This window comes from Prionailurus viverrinus, chromosome B4, assembly GCF_022837055.1.
Source record: "Prionailurus viverrinus isolate Anna chromosome B4, UM_Priviv_1.0, whole genome shotgun sequence".
Classification (NCBI taxonomy): Eukaryota; Metazoa; Chordata; class Mammalia; order Carnivora; family Felidae; genus Prionailurus; species Prionailurus viverrinus.
This window is the reverse complement of record NC_062567.1, coordinates 7,931,187-7,950,193: the sequence shown is the minus strand read 5'-3', so window position 1 is coordinate 7,950,193 and position 19,007 is coordinate 7,931,187. Positions and strand designations below refer to the sequence as shown.

General features: G+C 47.3%; 1 protein-coding gene across 3 annotated transcripts in view; it reads right to left on the bottom strand.

Annotated features, from left to right (window-relative positions):
* Nucleotides 1-232: 232 nt before the first annotated feature.
* PROSER2 (proline and serine rich 2) overlaps nt 233-19,007 on the bottom strand; it is a 46,005-nt gene continuing 27,230 nt past the window's right edge. For all 3 annotated transcript variants that reach the window (XM_047867867.1, XM_047867865.1, XM_047867866.1), the window contains 2 exons: nt 5,288-5,540; nt 233-3,244 (listed from right to left, as the gene is read on the bottom strand). In XM_047867867.1, the coding sequence (XP_047723823.1) occupies nt 2,211-3,244; nt 5,288-5,540 (1,287 nt within the window). In that variant the 3' untranslated portion in view covers nt 233-2,210. The remainder of the gene's footprint in view (nt 3,245-5,287; nt 5,541-19,007) is intronic.

Genomic DNA, 19,007 nt, shown 5'->3' with positions numbered 1-19,007 from the left:
TAATGCCTCTTTGCAAACTAGATGTTTTTGTTAATGTGATACGCACACATACAGGAGTTAGTTCATCAGCAGCTGTAATTTGAGCCTCATACAAAACATGGCTTTAATTACTAGGGTTCGGGGCCCAAGAAATGACCAGAGTAATAGCCAGTATAATTATGAATAAATAGAAGGAAAGGTTATAACCACTTAAAATAACTGAGCATAAGTATAAAATGCAAAAACAAAGCTGTTTATACTTAAATCTCTACATTTATTTTTCCAAAAATGTCATTTATGAGAACAAATATACTCCTATATAGTCAAGTTCACCTTAATCACAATGAAGTCATAGGATAACTTAAAAGAGATAATCCTCGTATTTAAAGGATGTTTAAAATGTCAGCCATAATCAAGACCCTCTAATTTGAAACACCATGTATGGCATCTCACTTTGTAAAAAGGTAATACATCCCTCAAGACTTCTTCAAACAAATGCGACATAAATAGGAGTACAATAAAAACTATTTTCAAAACCAAAAAAATCAAAGCACCTATTTAAATTAAATCCATCAAGAGTCTATAAGATTATTTCAGGAGGACACAGGCCGGATGAGACACTAAAAACTATAGTTCTAAGGAAAAAAAATGACAATCATTTTATGTAACTTGCTATAAGGCAGATACATACTATATACGAATATTATAAAGGACGCACTTCACAGCACATTTAAAAGTATGAATTGAAATAATACTCAACAGGAAGAAACTGATTCTGTGACACTGGCTGAGACAGAATAACAGAAGGGCGTGACTTAAAAGCATGGCCCTTCCCAGTCTATTTTTAGAGGCTTAAGACTCCAGCCTTAAATAGTTTTAATAATGCTCGTGGCTACAACTCAGCTTGTAAAACATAGTCTGGGAGAATACAGTTCTTTTCACATTGTGTAAACCAGTTTGCTGCTTTTTCCCCTCGAAAACTAATCCCAAGGTCTTGCTCCCAGAACACGAAGGGGTCTTAAGAATTTCTTTGTTTCCGTCTGTTCGGTAGCTGCCTTGGAACATGCACAACTAAAATTGGGTGATAAACTGAAAGCAGGTTAAAATTTGGTGATACATCTCTTAAAAGTGTTCTTCTCTAAAGAAGGAACTGTCTGCTTATCTGGAAGCCTACCTGGGCTATTACTCTCCTTGTGTACAGAGCAACTTATGGGTGAGGAGGAAGCACTTTGATTATGGAGATGTGCCCTTTTCAAGGTGCCAGTCTCGATGTCACCCATCACAGCTGGGACAGCAGCATCTGTCAAGGGAATGGGAAGGCATGCCTCGCATCATGTAGTCACTTGATAGGGTTTTAAGAAGTTTATGTATGTGTACTAATGAATGTGTGTGTGCACATACGATACCTGTGTGTGTGTGTGTGTGTGCGCGTGTGCGCACATAGGCTTCTATAAACACATATTATGTACACGTATATACACAATACACACTCATCCACGTATCCCCCAGTGACATGGCCCCCACGGTCTGATCAGACTTGCTTTCTGAAAATTACCACCTTTTCCAAATCCACCCTTTTCCATTCCACTCCCAGAACTCAAAATTATAGTAAATCATACTCTAAAGGTTTCATTTCAATTTTCAATTAAAAAACAGGCAGACCAAATTCTACCCAGAAACAAAGGCATGTCTAGGGCTAACACACCATCCTTTATCCTTCAGAACCAAACAGAAGACCCAAAGAAGTATTTGAAGACATTACAAAAATTAAACAGGCATTTCGTTTTTATTTTCTTAGAAAAGGAGGGGGGGATCCCTGTCATAGATAACTGAGTGTAAGAGACCTAAACTGGCTTGCGTGTCACGTCCTTGGGATAAAAGTCAACATTAGGGACTGAAGAATAACAAATCAGACCCAATCCCCCTCCTTCTGAATCCTCAAAATATAGGATGGCATTTCAGGTGTTAACGGTTATTCTCTGAGCCCCCAGAGAAAGGAAGACAAGATATGGGGTCGGACTGTCTTTCACAGAAGGCTATTCCTACTCAGATGCGGCCACAGAGCCGGGTGGCACTTACTGTCCCCAGTCCCTCGGCCCAGACCACGGAGTCCTGGCACCTGTCACGTGTCACCCTGCACAGGGCACAGCACGGGGGCTGTTGCTCCGCCCCTCACGTGCACACCCCCTGCCCTGGCCACCCAGCCTCCCCAGCCCCAGTCTCTTTCTCCATCACAAGTTCTCCTTAAGGAGGCCGAGCTTCCGCAGGGCCTCCCGGCGGGCCTCCTCAGTGGAACCGCGGCCAGAGAACTGGACGGTGATGCCCTGGGGTCTGAAGCCCACAGCCCTGGGCAGTGAACCTGACCGCTTCCTAGCATCCTGGCTGCAGTCCGGCTGCCGGTGCTCGTAAAAGCTCTTGCTGGCGTTCTGGCGAGCGAGTTTGCTGGTGAGAGCCGGGTCTGGACGGAAGGTGACAGTTTTTCCGGTCGAGACGAAGGCACTGGGCTCGTTCTTCAGGACGTCGTGGATGCTCTGGAAGCCGTTGGCCAGCGGCGGGGACTGTTCCGTCTGCACGCCTCGGGACCGCTGAGCGCCGGGCTGCCCGCCGGCCTGCACGGACACGGCTTCATGGACGGGGCCGGCCTCGCTCCGGCCACGCGGCCCTTGCTCCGGAGAGCCGCTGCTCCCCTGCTCTGCGAGGTCACCCCCGGGGGCCCGGCCTTCAGGGTCCCCCGGGGACAGGAAAGAGACCCCATTGATGTTGGCCAACACCCGGGCCTTCCGCTCCTGCACGCTGACCGCCGCCCTGGAGATGGTCTTGTTGAACTCCTTCCCCGCGCTGTTGGTCACGCTGATGTTGCTGGGGAAGCGGTGAACCTTGGGCGCCGGCTGCGCCGGGTGTCTGTGCCACGGGAGGCGGCCCCCCGTCCGAGGGGTCGCCGAGGGCAGCGTCCTCCACTCCCCGGGCCTGCCCTCCTCGGTGGGGGACGCCGGTGAAAATGTTTCACTTCCCGCCAACTTCTCGGACATTTTCTGAGCGATAACCAGGGGGGTGGGAACGGAGCGGGGCAGTTTGGGGTGCTCCGCGGGAGCAGCGGAGGCCGGCAGCTCTCTCCTGGGGGGCTCTGTCGCCGGGGCGGCCACCGGCTGGGAGGGCAGCACAGGAGGGGCCTCTGGAGCCTCGGTGTCTGGTGATGGACGACCCTGGGCTTCTGGTTTCCCGCATTCGAGGACAGGACTGTCTTCCTTCCCGGCAGGGCCAGCCCCTGAAAAGGAGGCAAATCTTCATAAGCTACCACCTTATGTAAAAATAAATGCATCCCATTGCCTTCTCGCTGAATTTAAGAGGGCCCCCCCAGGGGGACATAATGCCATTGTCAGCGGCAGCACCTCCTGTTACCTAAACTCCCTGGAACAGTGAAGAAGGTCCTGGGTGAGTCTCACCCCCCTACTTGGCGAGAAGGAACCTATCAGTGATGGTGAAAGACTCGCGTCTGAATGCTCGGGACCTGGGACGCACACCGCGCACGCGCACGCAGGCTCCTAAAGAGGCGACTAAACAGGAGGGAACGATAACCTTCCTGGGAGGGGGTGTCACCGAGGGAAAATGGAGACGGGACGGACGGGTGGCATCCTCCTCCGCCTAATACAGATACAGATCGCAGGTCACCCAACACTATTTGCACTTACAATCACGCACCTGTCTCCCACTGCAAAACTGTAAGCCGTGTCTAATTTTTATCCCTGTATCCTCGGAATCTCACCCAACGCCTGCTGGGGCAGGCACTTAAAACCGCTGTGGAAGTATCATGTTAGACACCGATGGGCAAGGCGGCTTTCTCTCCATAAGTGTTTTCCTTGGCACAAGCAGATGATCTGGCACTTTTAAATGACCAGCAGGTTCAAATGCATTTTAGGAACTACACTTCAAAGACGTGTGATAAAAACGGGACATCTGTAATTAAGTCTCTTCTTTGAAGACACGGCTGTAAACTAAGCTCCTCATCTGGAGTCTGGAGCCCCAGTCTGTGAAATCGGTGTAATGCACAGCCTCACGCGCGCACACACGCACACAGAGGGAGAAAAAGTATTTCTGGACGCTTGTGACAAATGGCAGTATTTTGTAGTAAGAGCCAAAATACTTTCCCTTCTGTTTTTCCCTCCTCCTTTCTAATCCTTATCCCCTTGCTATGTTTATTTCCAACATCTTTTCCAGTCAGGAGAAACAGTGCGAGACAATCCCACCTCATCCACCCCCTTGCTCTTCTCACAGCACTCAAAGGACAAAAAGCACGCCTCTCCTTTGAGGCTGCCCTGAATCCAACAGACCTGCAAAGTAGACACTAAGCCAAACTCTTGCTGCCCTTTTCCTGTTTTCCTGAACCAGCTAACTTTTTAGCCCAAATACTCCCACCTTGGGAAGTCATGCCATAGAAAGAGGGGGCATAAGATTGTTCAAAATCTGAGATCAAACCTCACAGGCTAAAATATATATATAAACAGAACCTTGTATGTTCTGTTTGTAGAATGAATTGTTATACCTGGAAGTCAATTCCAATTTTCTTTCTTTCTTTTTACTATACAGTAAAGCCTTGGGTTGCAAATAACATGTTCTGCGAGTGTTCCACAAGATGAGCAAACATTTCTTTTTTTTTTTTAATATTAAAAAAATTTTTATTCATTTTTGAGAGACAGAGTGCGAGCAGGGATGGGGCAGAGAGAGAGGGAGACACAGAATCGGAAGCAGGCTCCAGGCTCTGAGCTATCTGTCAGCACAGAGCCTGACACGGGGCTCAGACTCAAAAGCCGTGAGATCATGACCTGAGCTGAAGTTGGACACTTAACTGAGCTGAAGTTGGACCCTGAGCCACCCAGGCGCCCCAAGACAAGCAAACGTTTCCAATAAATTTTAACTTAATAAACGAGCAAGACTGATATCAGTAACACGTGATGCTGAACATCACATGATCACAACCGAGCCAATGGTTCTTGAAATTCGCTTTGATATACGAGTGCTTTGGATTACAAGCATGTTTCTGGAACGAATTATGCTCACAAACCAAGGTTTTACTGTATATGAAATAGATTCATATGGTCTGCCAGTCTCATTCTTTATTCTAGTTCCTCTGAACTTTCCCTTCATGTGTTATCTCCTAATATGCTACGAAAGCATCTACTGGTTGGATACTCAAACTCCACCCTGCAAAAACCCCCACAGCATCCACACTGGCACACACACGGGAAGACCAGTGTCCCGAAAGACACTAATGAACCGAGTCAGAGGCTGGGGACTGGGTTTTGCTCCTCACCTGCTGTCTCAGTCGCAGCCGGGAGGAACTCGGGTTCCCCCTCCTCAGGTGCTGGCTGCACTAAATCGATGACATCTCCTGGCTCCGAGTGGCTGGAAGCGCTCTCGTCCAGAGACCCTGGAGAGTGGGAGTGCACGCCGCTGTCACACAGGACTTGCTCCTCACAATCATCTTCCAGGGAATCAATAGTCTCTTCAAAAAACAGGATGACATCCTTTTCCTCATGTGTCAGGTACTTGAGGCTCTCATCATCCTGTGTAACGGGTGTGGGGGTTGGGAACGGAAGGGAGAAAGCAAACAGTTGTTTTGCTGAAGAGAGAAGCCATGACAAAGTCAGGATCTCTTGCAGAGCCCTGGGTGGAATCCGCGTCCCTCTACAAGTTCCCGTCGGGGAGGATCTGCCATTCAGGTGGCCCCACTGACAAACCCGTGCCTGTGTCCTCCCCGTGGTACCTGCGTGAAAAAGAACGCTGCCAAGAAACTGTAGCAAATAAAGTGTCTTAGAATCTATTATTAACTCCAGTCTTATGGCTCCTAGGGAGTCAATGACAGAAAAAGAATTCTTCTCCAAGCCTCCTTGGGAAGGAACACTGTTCTCAACTTCCTGCTCTCTGATGTCTTCCCACAATAGCAGTGGGGGACATCTTTGGATAAAGACAGTAGCCATGAATGCACATATTTAGCTTCCTTTCCTCCAGAAACCTCACGAAAACAATAATGGGATTCATTTTTGTTGGAAGGCACCAATCACAAAGACAAAAAAGAAGAGGAAAAGAGACAGCAGTAACAGAGTGTGGGAAGATAGGCAGCCGCAGGACAGGTGCAGCCGACTCCGGAGACCCAAGGAATCTGATTTTTAGCAGCTGTGGGAAGCCGGTGACCCACCTGCTGAGTACAAGGGAGCCTCTCACCCCCCCCCCCCCCGCAGGTGCTGAGGGTACTGGGAGCGGGGCCAAGAGGAGCGGGGCCAAGAGGGCCAAGAGGAAGGGCCACTTCTGTATAAAGAGCAGAAGTGGTTCAGCAGGAATGAGGTCATCCCGGCAGAAAACTAGATGTTTTTTAAAAGAAGGTAAAAGAGGAATCTGAGGCAGAGTTGACAGTGAGAGACCACAATGAAAACGAGCAGTAAAGGAAGCCAACCTGATGCCCCCTGGACTGAAGTCTGGAAGTCTTCCCTGAGGTATCTGAATCCAAGGGCCAAAGGGGCCGACACCATGGGCTCCCCAACGAAGCAGCTCAGCCACATGCCCCTACAGGGGAGAGGACAGTCAACAAACCCCCTGATTTCTGACCAGCTTCTCAACGTTCTCCTCTTAAACATGTGCACACGCCTAAGGATCACGGAGTCTCACCATGAAAGACGCAGCCAAACAGACAAAAAGGAAAAGAAAGCAATTTACAAAAACAAACTATGCAGAATGATGACAATTTTAACAAGATTACCATTCATATCCTCAGAGAGTTGTGGAGATACTGGATCCATCAAGAATATGATCTTATTTAAAAAAAAAAAAACCCACAAGACAAAAACACAGCTCTTCGAAATTAACACTTGGACCACAGGACTGAAAAACGAAATAAAAGCCTACAAGGTAAAGTGGAGAAACTAGTAAAGTAAAACAAATAGCCAAAATTTGTTTTAAAATAAGGAAGATAAGAAAATCAGAGGATAAGTATGGGAGGGCCAACATCTGAAATAATGAGAGCTCCAGAAAGATAAATCAGAAAAGTAGAGGGGAAGAAGATAATCAAAATAAATCAGTAAAATCCAAGGAGAGACCCCTGGGCTGAGAGACCTGAGTTTCCGAATGTAAAGGGGCCATCAGAAAATCTAATGAACAAGAATGAAACGGACCTATGAGGGCTGAGGGAAGTCCCTGTGAAATCTCAGGACACCTACACCGGAGGGCAAGATCGTGAAAGCTCCCCAGAGAGAAAAAACAGGTCACAAAACAAAAGACCAGGAATCAGAACAGCAACAGACTTCTCGGCAGGAAGCCAGAAGATAGTGTCATGATTCCTTTAAGATTCGGAGGGAACAGAGAACTAGAATTCTACGCCTAACCAAATTAAGGTTATGGTAGAATAAAGATGTTTTAAGACACGTGAGGTCTACACAGTGCATCCTGTGCACATATGCCTTTCTCAGAAAGCTTCTGCAGGGTGGTAGGGGAATGTGGTTTTCCCCTAGACGAGGGAGTAAACCAAGAAACAACACAGGACCAGGGGAGGACGAGAGAAAGCCAAAGGGGATCTCGGGACTCAACTGACATCCCCGGGACGTCAGCCGTGCAGACAACAACCAGTCTGATGCACAGCAAGCCAGAGGGCTGAGAGCACAAAGCAAGCAAATAAAACCCGAAAGGTTATTAACCATAGAAAACTATGGTTATGAGAAAAATCACATATCTATGAACCCATTTACCTAGAGTAACGTGCACACATACACACACCTACATGCACACACACACACACACACACACACACATATATTAATTATATTCATATTCACAGTAGTGAGAGAACAAAAATGTCCAGGGGTGCCTGGGTGGCTCAGTTGGTTAAGCGTCTGACTCTTTGATTTCTGCTCTGGTCATGATCTCGTGGTTGTGAGATCGAGCCCTGCATCAGGCTCTGTGCTAACAGTATGGAGCCTGCTTGGGATTCTCTCTCTCCCTCTCTCTGCATCTCCTTTACTCCCTTGCTCTCTCTCAAAATAAATAAATAAGCATTAAAAAAAAATGTCCAACAATAAGGGTATGGTTAAACAAATCAAGGCACATTCACAGACAGAATATTACACAGGAATCTTAAATGGTGTTTTCCGAACAATGTAATGCTAAGTGAGAAAAATGCAGATGGAAAGTAAGAGTTGTCTCTCAAGTATGTGCATACTTAATATATACCCACATACATAAAATACTGGGAGGATATAGAGTAAAATGTCAATTAGAAAGCAAATAACAAATGGGTAGGAGTTAAAAGTCATGTCCTCTAGTGAGTAGGAAGTTGGGGGAGGGGTGCTTTTCATAACACTTTGAAGCTACTTGACCCTCTATGAGTGTGAACTTTGATAAAACAACAGAAAAGGTGTGGAAGCAAACTCAGTTAAGAGCTGACCCAGGCGGTGCAGGGGAATGCTTTTCACACTGGGATCTGAGAGGTTACGCAAATGCCCGCCAGCCCGCCCAAAGCACCTGACTCCCAGACCATCCCAGAGCCTGCTGGCTCCACAGATTTAGTGACCGTTCTTTCGTTTAAGGCATCCATTTGTTTTTGGTATAATTAACCCAAGAATACACGCAAATGTCTCCACCGGGCTTGACTGTATTAGCTTGGAGGATTCAGGGAAAGGCACCTGTCTGCAGCCGGGTTCGGTGGGCAGACAGAATGGAAAGTCTCTGGAGAGAGATCCACAGCATGGGTTGGGTCAGGAGACAGAGCAGAATGCGGCTCGGGAGAATAAGCAATACACATCCACCAGATATAAACCTATATACAAGTGCTGGGTCACAGATATGTGTCCATTATGGTAGATACAAACAGTTCTCCAAAATGCCTGTCCCAGTGTGACTCCCATGGGCACGCCTGCTTGTTCTCCCCATGCAGCTGGCATATGCGAGTCTCATTCTGATGTCCGGTCCGTTCCCAAGAAGATGAACAGTGTTGGGCCATGTTTTTTCCCCATGATACTTAACTGGCCATTTGGAGATCCTCGTACGAAGTGCCTGTTCAATTCTTTTGCCTATTTTTCTATCCAGTTGTCTTTTTAAAAATACAGGACTATACATACTAGATAGAAATCTTTTACTGGAAATATTTATTGCAAGTATCGGCCACTACTCACTAGCTTCCCTTTTCTCTCTCTTAATGGGAGTCTTGTGATGGCTAGTCCTTAATTTTAATGTAGTGTAATGTTTCATGGTTAGAGTTTTTTGTGTCCTATTTAGGAAACCACTACCAACTCCATGGTCATGGAGATACTCACCTGTTTTATTCTAGAAGCATTATTTTTAACTTTCCATATTCAGTGCGACAATCTGGAATGAACTTTTATGTATGGCGTGAGGTCAAGAGTCATTGTCTTCTTTGTTTTTTTAATGTTTATTTATTTATTTTGGAGAGAGAGAGATAGCAGGCAAGCAGGAGAGAGGGGGAGAGAGAATCCCAAGCAGGCTCCAAACTGCCAGTGCACGGCCTGCCGTGGGGCTCAAACTCACAACCACGAGATCATGACCAGAATGGAAATCAAGGGTCAGATGCTTAACAGACTGAGCCACCCAGTTGTCCGGCACCGGACCTTGAAAATACCATCCCTGAACACTGCATATTCCCTTGGTTGTAAGTCAAATGACAGTGTACGTGTCTGTTTATGAATTCTCTTATCTGTTTGTCTACTTGTCTACTCATATACCACTAATACAGCGTTTCTTTTTTTAAAATGTTTATTTTTGAGAGAGAAAAATAAACGTGTACACAAGAGCAGAGGAGGGGCAGAAAGAGAGGGAGACAAAGATCTGAAGCAGGCTCTGCATTGACAGCAGAGAGCCGAACGTGGGGCTTGAACTCACAAATGTGAGATCATGACCTGAGCCCAAGTCTGTCGCTTAACCGACTGAGCCACCGAGGAACCCCTAAAACATTGTTTTAATTATTACAAGTCTCCAGATCTGGTAGTTTAAAGCCCTCCAGTTCTGCTGTTCGTCTTTAAGTCTGTGATAGCTCTTTCGACCCTTTTTACTTCCATGTAAATTTTAGTATCAGCTTGTCAGTTTCCAGACACCCAGCTACACACAGACACACACACACACACACACACACACAGACACACACCCTCTGCTGGGACTTTGACGGGGACTACACAGAAGTTCCTCAACTTGAGGAGAACTGAATTTTCCAACGTTCTGACTCCTCTAATATGGTACACGCCCTCACTTACTCAGATTAGTGGCTCTCACACTGTGGCCCTTCGACCAGCAGCCACAGCACCTAGAACTACAAATGCTTGGGCCCCACCTTAGATCTGCTGCATCAGGAACATTAAGGGCCTCCAGTCTCTGTGTTAACATACACTCTGGGAAATACTGACGTGCTAATGTTGGGTAGGCACTGATTTGGTTCTGTGACTTCTCTTGAGAATGTCTTGAAGTTTCCAGCCCGAGCCACCCAGGTGCCCCAAGTGTGTTTGTTTGTCTGTTTAAACACTTTTTTTCACATTTATTTATTTTTGAGAAACAGAGTGAGACAAAGCGTGAGTGGGGGTGGGGCAGAGAGAGAGGAGACACAGAATCTGAAGCAGGCTCCAGGCTCCGAGCTGTCAGCACAGAGCCCAACATGGAGCTCGAACTCACAAACTGTGAGATCGTGACCTGAGCTGAAGTCGGACGCTCAACCGTCTGAGCCACCCAGGCGCCCGAAGTGTGTTTGTTTTTAAGATAATGAGTGGGTTTTGGATTTTGTCAAATCTCTTTTTATGTATTATAGTGGTTCTCAGCAGGTGGAGAGGTTCCCCTTCACAGGGCATTTGGCAGTGCCTGGAAACACTTCTGGTTGTCACAGATGGGTGGACACCGCTGGCGTCTAGGGGGTGGAGGCCAGGAGCGGTGTTCCACATCCCACAGGACAACTCCCCACATCAAGGATGATGTGGCCGAGGAGGCTGAGGAGAGACGATCATATCCCTTTTCTCCTTTATTCTGTCCAAGAGCTAAATTGCAATGATTGATTTTCAAATATTAAATCAACCTTGCATTCTTGGAACACGACCAATCTGGTTGTGATGCTATCTTTTTTATACATCACTGAATTTGATTTGCTAATATTTTGTTTAGACTTTCTGCATCTCTGTTCACAAGACAGACTGGCCTGGAATTTTCCTCTTTTTGCCATCAGGTTTTGTATATATCTTTTTAAAATGTCAAGTTTTACAAGCACCTGGGTGGCTCAGTCGGTTGAACGTCTGACTTCGGCTCAGGTGATGGTCTTGCGATGTGTGGGTTTGAGCCCCACCTTGGGCTCTGTGCTGAGCCCAGTTCAGAGCCTGGAGTCTGCTTTGGATCCTGTGTCTCCCTTTCTCTCTGCCCCTCCCCTGCTCTCATTCTGTCTCTCTTTCAAAAATTAAATAATAAACATTGAAATTTTTTTTTTTAATTTTTTTTTCAACGTTTATTTATTTTTGGGACAGAGAGAGACAGAGCATGAACGGGGGAGGGGCAGAGAGAGAGGGAGACAAAGAATCGGAAACAGGCTCCAGGCTCCGAGCCATCAGCCCAGAGCCTGATGTGGGGCTCGAACTCACGGACCGCGAGATCGTGACCTGGCTGAAGTCGGACGCTTAACCGACTGCGCCACCCAGGCGCCCCCAAAATTTTTTTTTAATGTCAACTTTTGGAACAATGTGCCCTAGGATTTTAATTCTAGTTCTTAGCTTATCTTTTTGCTCCACCTTTCCTGAGATGTTTTGGGGGTGGGGTGGGGAGGAAAGACTGAGTTTAAGAATACTTTTTCTCTAGCTCAAATTAGAGCAGGTTCATATTAACTAGATCCGTGTAATTTTATCAGTCTGCATACCTAGCAGTGTACAGTCCCTGAAAACTTCAACACTCCCTGTAAAAACAGGATCAGTGTGAAAGGCATTAGAAGAGGGGCAAGGTACTGTGAGGGAAAATGGGCATAAAGCGTTCCTGACTATTTTCTATTGAGCACTGGACCAAGGGAAAGAGAAATAGGTTTTAAAAAACCCAATATGGTCATCTACAGAACACGTGACTAAGGAATTTACACTTTATTCTGAGAATTCCAGGATCCAGCCCTACCTACTTTTCACATTTCATCTCTTTACTGCTCTCCCCTTTCTCCTCTACTGCAGGGGTGGTAACTTCCTCCGTAAGGGGACAGGAAGTAAATGTTTTAGGTTCTGCAGGCTTTACCATGGCAACTACTCAACTCTGCCCATGTAGTGTGAATGTACAGTATGTTAACGAACGGGTCTAGCTTTGTTACAATAAATCTTTACAAAGACAGTGAGGGTCCAGGGGTGCCTAGGTGGCTCAGTCAGTTGAATGTCCAATTTCAGCTTGGGTCAATGATCTCGCGGTTTGTGGGTTCGAGCCCCATGTCAGGCTCTGAGCCATCAGCACAGATGATGGCTCAGAGCCTGGAGCCTGCTTTGGTTTCTATGTCTCCCTCTATCTCTGGCCCTCCCTGCTCATGCTCTGTCTGGTCTCTCTCTCTCAAAAATATATAAACAACAACAACAAAAAACCACAGGTGGGGGCCTAGATTTGGTCCACAGGCTGTAGTTTGCCAACTCTTGCTCCGTACTCTAATCAGATCAAACCACCTGACATCTCCTGTGCCTGTGTTCACATCATCAGTGCCTGTCCCTGCATAGCCACCTCTTACCTATCCTTTATGGTCCGATTTAAATGTGACCACACTTCCAGCCTACTCCATAGCATCTACTGAATCATACATGCAAATATTTGAGTATCTATTGAACATGGGCAATGTAAATACAACAGCGTAAATAAAGTTCTTGCTGTCTAGTTGATCATCTAAAGAGGGCTTTAGATGGGAAAACAGGTATTTACTTCAGAGTCTAGAAATGGCTCTGACGAGGTGACTACAGGGTGTTAAGGAAATGGGTACCAATCCCCACTTTTGGGACAGGGGTCTGATCTGGAAAACTTTGGTGAGGAAATGATATCTGCCAATAGTCTGAAAGAAGTGGGTGAGAGTCAAACACAGGGGGGGCAGTTATATCTGTGTCCAAAGAGGTCACGTTGGCTATCGTGTGAGGAATAGCGCATGTGGGAAGCAACCTGGATGAGACTTCAAGGGTCACCTAAACTAGAGCAGGGGTGATGAGAACAGAGGAGGAGACGAGATTTGACAGAGATTTAAAATGTAGAATCAGGGGCACCTGGTTGGCTCGGCTGGTTAAGCGTCCGACTTTGGCTCAGGTCATGATCTCATGGTTCCTGAGTTGGAGGCCGCGTCAGGCTCTGTGCTGACAACATGAAGCCTGACTGGGATTCTCTCTCTCTCCCTCGCCTCTGCCCCTCCCCCACTCACGTGCTCTCTCTTCCCCTCCCTCATTGCCTCTCCACGCCCTCTCTCTCTCAAAATAAATAATAAATAAACTTAAAAAAGAGAGAAACAAATAAAACAGAGAACCAGCACCTCCTATTAGCTTCTCTCCCATAGCTGTCCCTCTCCCAGGGCTGCAGCCCCACCAGGGTGTTCACCCTTAAAGAGGAGCCTTGTGTGGGAGGCACCCCTGAACCACCCACAGAGCTTACAGGCTGTCTCATCACTGTGACCAAAACGTCAGCTGCCTCCTCGCCATGTCTGTCTGCTTTGTCCCTCTGCCAACCAGAACAGGAAAGCTTCCTCCGAAATCCAGCGACACCGTTCATTTTGTGATTTTTCTAGAATTTCTTGAACACTGGTGGGATCATCTGGAGGGTCACAGTGTATGGTATAGGGCATTCCTGCCTCATCTGTCCCCCACATACCTCCATCTTGCCAGACCACCCTGTCCCCTATGCATTCAGCACTCAGCCTCCTAACTCTCCTGCTTCCCCAGACTCACCGTAAGACATGTCAAATGTGTCTCCTCTCCAGGCGGAGTGGTTTAGCACAGTGATGGAACAGAAAAACCTTGCAAGTCTAAGATCACTAGTGCTCTTAGCATAACAGAGGCCCCTGTAATTAATAATTACAACCATCATGGGTGGTTAGGATGATGTGATAGTGGTAACAACCATCATCAAATAAAACGTCTGAGGAAATATATTAATGCTCTCTACCCTCTTCCTCCTACTTTGCCTTCCCCAAATCAGCGTTTCGATAGGGCTATGCACAAGTTTCTTAGAGAATCTACTTTGGTTAGGTGTACAGACAGTAAAATTAAACGGGCAACTGGCCTGTAACAGCCCTTCAGCTTAAGACACATGCCGACTTCTGACACCAAGTGAGGGGCGAAAATACGAACAGAGCATAAAACCCCCGCAGATCTAATCCAACATCAAAGCAAGAAGTCCCAACGTAAGATTTCATTTGGAAAATAGGCTTAGGGAGTGCCTGGGTGGCTCAGTCAGTTAAGTGTCCGACTCTTGATTTCAGCTCAGGTCATGATCCCGCGGCTCGTGGGATCGAGCCCTGTGTCAACAGTGAGTCTGAGTCTGCACTTGACAGTGCGGAGGCCTCTGGGGATTCTCTCTCTCTCTCTGCCCCTCCCCACCTGTGGGCACTCGTGCTCTCTCTCTCTGAAAATAAACAAACATTTAAAAATATATTATTAAAAAAAAAAGAAAAGAAAATGGACTTAGAAAGGGCAGGCCCTACGCAACCATTTTGTGTTCTGAGACAGATTCCAGGACCCACAGGACAAAAGACACAACACACCAATCAATCAGTCCAGCTCCTTCACTGGAAGATGTGACGCCGGGTTCAGAGGCAATGAAATGACTCTGAGGGTCATATAGCTGCTAACTACTCCATGGCGTGGCCGAGACTAGAATTAGTCTATTCTTGCTTTTTGCTTTGTTCACCTCATTTCTGTTTCTAATGACATACTTATCCAAGATCAGAGGCCGGGGTCCTCAAAAACTCAGATTCTTGCATCCTCACCCCACCTGAGGTCCCTCCCTGGGGCTAGAGGCTGGTACAGGCCGTGAGCCTGGCGTGTGTGCCCACGCGCCTTCTGTGTGCTCAGCCTGGCCTTGAGCGCTGACCTGTGGGGCACGGCCCCCCCAAAAAGCTGCGGGTTCAGTCTGCTGCCTGATTCCCCAGACAAGAAGCTGCCCTCCACATGAACCGGGCCTCTGCCTGCACCTGGGAGGGGAGGAGAAGGCAGAAACAGAGAAGAGCCCAGTGCCGAGGGCAGGGGAACAGGGTCTTCAGGGCCAGGAAAGGGGCACATGCCCCGTCTGTTCCTCCTGTTCTCCCCCCCCCCCCCCCCCCCACCGAGATGCTGGTGCCGCCCATCCGCCAGGCAGGGAAGCGAGAGAGGGAGACGGGCCTTGAGGAAGAGGCAGTGCGTGGAGCGCACAGAGGTGGGAACAGGCAAGTGTGTAGAGCCAGGAAGTAGGTGAGAGGGAACTGGAGGGAAACACGGAGTGACTGCTAAAGGGCACGGGGTATCTTTGGGGGTGATGGAAACATTAAAATAATTTTTTTAATGTTTAATTATTTTTGAGAGAGAGAGAGAGAAAGAATGTGAGTGGGGGAGGGGCAGAGAGAGAGGGAGACAGAGAATCTGAAGCAGGCTCTGCGCTGTCAGCGCAAAGCCCGATGCGGGGCTCGAACCCGTGAACCTCGAGATCATGACCCGAGCTGAAGTCGGACGCTCAGCCGACTGAGCCACCCAGGATACCCCGGTGATGAAAATGTTTTAAATGTGATGGTGATGGTGGTTGTACAACTCTGTGAATCTACTAAAAACCACTGACTAGCATACTTTGAATGGGTGAACCGTGTGGTATATGAATGACACCTCAGTACAGCTGTCACACACTGAAAAACAACAGCAGCAGCAAGCAAGGCCGGGGGCCGGTGGCTCATGTGGAGGAGGGAGGAAAGCCAGAGGCCCGGCAGTGGGGGTCCCTGGTGCTTTTGGGAAGCGGCATTTGCTAACTCAGCACCAAAGAACTAAGATAGGAAGCGAGGACAAACGAAAACAGCAGCTTTCTCTGGAAGAAACGAACTGAAGAAAACTCCAGTTTGTGCTAGTGTTTGGAAGGAAGTGGGCTCGCAACAGAACATTTTTTTAAGTTTCTTTTCTATCAGTGGTGTTTGTAATGTACCAATTTGGGTTACAAATCTCCAGACCTGTAAGAACTATGTAGAGAACCATACCTCGCCCATTCGACCCTGCCATGTTGGCATCAGGCAATGTCTGTCAGCCTCCCGGGGAAACACTGCTTTGCTTCAAGAACGTGACAGTATATACTTTTCTCCCCTAATATGTATATTATGATCGTGAAGAAATAATCTGTACTATATTCAAACCAGAAAATTCAAAACGCTAAATCTACTTAAGTAATTGTCATGCGTGCTATATGTGTCTCCTGTGAGAAAGACAAAGTCCTGGTGTTGCTGACATCTGTACGCTCCTACATGAAGATGACAGGAGAAAGGTCTGCCTAGTCCCAGCGGAGCTCTGAGAGGAACATCCAGATAAGCTGGATGAGACACTTTGAAGATCTTATTTAAGATCTTATTTTAATCTCTACACCCCACCTGGGGCTTGAACTTACAACCCGGAGATCAAGAGTCAAATGTTCTACCAACTGAGCCAGCCAGGTGCCACGGGTGACGGACTTTTATAACGAAAGTTACCAACAGTTCTAAAAGTCAACAGTCCTCGATACACCTATGGGAGTGCCGATTTGGGACAGAAGTTTCATTCTGGGGGGGAGTGTGGAGCGGAAAAAAAAAACCCTCTGTTTGGCTGAACAAGAAAGTTGAGGAGCCCTACTCCTACTGAAATAACGCCTGCCTAAAACGCTACTGAATTAATTAAGTTCTGAGGCTTTTTTCTTTTCTTTTTTCTTTTAAACAAAGAAATGTGGCTTAACTACTGCAGACTGAGACAATTGTAGTAACTCCTCATGAGGGAGAAAAAAGAAGTAGAACTCATCTCTATTCTAGACGAAAAGAAAGTCATGAACAAGATTACGATGGCTAAAAATATTCTTGAAGTGAACCAAGATCTCTTCACGGCCAGTCTCTTAGGTGGGCAGCCTAGAGTAGTTGTTTTGGCTGAGTGCGAAGTGATGTTCACATTTTCTTTTTACACACACCAAAAATGACCTTCCAGATGCTTGAGTCAGGCTTTGCTGATTTAATAATCTAAGCTGATGAGAGACATCCCCTCTCGCCACCCCCCCCGCCCCCCCCAGCCACTGTCCCACAGCTGAGGCAGAACAGGGGCAGAGAGCAGCACAGAGAAATCAGCCTCTGTGGCCTTCCCGACATGGCTTTAAATGCCGTGCTTACCTTGGCAATCTCCTAAGAAAGACCGTAAGTGCCCTGGCGTTCCCCGCAGTCCAGTCTGAGGGCTTAATTATGGTTATCTCTACCCAGGCACCCTGGTGATTCTGCACCAGGGCTAACTCCAGCCTGTACTTCTGGCCGGAAAGAGACACAAACAAACCAGCGCGGGAGGAGATGTGTGCACGGTTTTGATTACAGATCTAAAGAACCATGGCTTCGAAGGATTACAGCTGGGCTCCCTGGCGGCCTTAAGCTTCCTTCAAGAGGCAGTATTATAAAGAAGTTCCAATAGGACGGACCCGCCTCGCGTGCCTGGTATCGTGTGCCCTCCCAGATCCCTTCTGAAACCCGTCACGCTGTCCCAGGACTTCACACTTGCCGCTGAATTGCGAGTTTCCGAAAAGATGAAAACCGTGTCGTACTCATCAACCGCGCTGTGCTCCTGTACGCAGCAGCCATTTATTAAACGTTTACTGAATTTAACTTTTATGAAAGCTATGCAAGCTTTGTCGTAAAATGGCTGCTTCGACCAGCAAGTTGTGGGCTCAGCGAGGCTAAGGATCCAGAATGGCAAGGAAGATGGGGTTACTGCTGACCAGTCTGCCTCTCCTTTCTATCCTCTGTTGTTTCCTCTCCTTGAAATCATCCAGCCCCTGCTGTGTCCAGTTGCTGTGCTTGACCCAGACTTCACCCGTCCCAGCCACGCAGACAGTGTTCACTGCTCTACCTTCTTATTCCATGAAGATCGGGTGAGGCCAAAAGGCATCAAAGGCTTTTGGAAAAGGAAGGGCGTAATCAGGAGCTGGCAAATGCTGTCTGATCACAGACTTGTTATGTGACTCTAGGGCCACAACATGTGTTAGCTCAGGGAGAAGGGAGGGTCTCAGGACAGTTCACTGAGTAGTAAATCTCCAAACAAACCTAGGAATGAATCGGGATCACTGTTTTTGCCCAACGGGGAGATAAAAATGAACAAGGGGTATGCTTGGGAATTCGAGATGTTTCCAGCCCGCCCTCAAAGAAATACGTGCATTAAAAAGTCTCTTAAGAGCTGTGGGTATTAAGAGTTTCCCACTCTGTTCAACCAGCCAGTCACCTTCTGTCCTAGAGAAAGCTCCAGGAGGCCCACCGGCTGCAGGACCACATACAGAAGGGGCACCCAAGCACAGCACCAGGAAGCAGCCTCTGTCCCTGGCACCCAGGTCAGTTTTGTGAGACATATGCTCCAGAAGCCAGCCCGACGGGGTTAAGACTACAGGAAACCCTCCACCCAAAGCTTCCTCTGTCCCCTTAAACAGTCATCATTGCTGAACGTCTCCAAATTCTTCTTGAAATTTTTATTCTGGATCTGTATCACCTACCGAGGTAGCAAGTTCCAGAACCGCCTTACTTAACTTTGCAAAGATGCGCTGCCTTGTGTTGCACTGAGGCCATCCCGAAGTTTCAAAGGAAAAAACAAAACAGAAACACATTCGAAAGATTGCCTCTTACTCAAGTATTTCAGGATTTGGCCAATTTGTTCTTGTTCTAGCTATGCCTTCCATTAAATAAAGCATTCAGAGGAAGAATTCCTTACAAGAAAAACAAAATACACATACAAATACAACTAGCCCTTTGACGATAAAGACCACATCCTTTGCCTTCTTGGAATGGCCCTGGTCATGGCGGTGGCCGTGTGGGGAGCCACAACAATCCTATTTAAGCAGCTACTTTAATT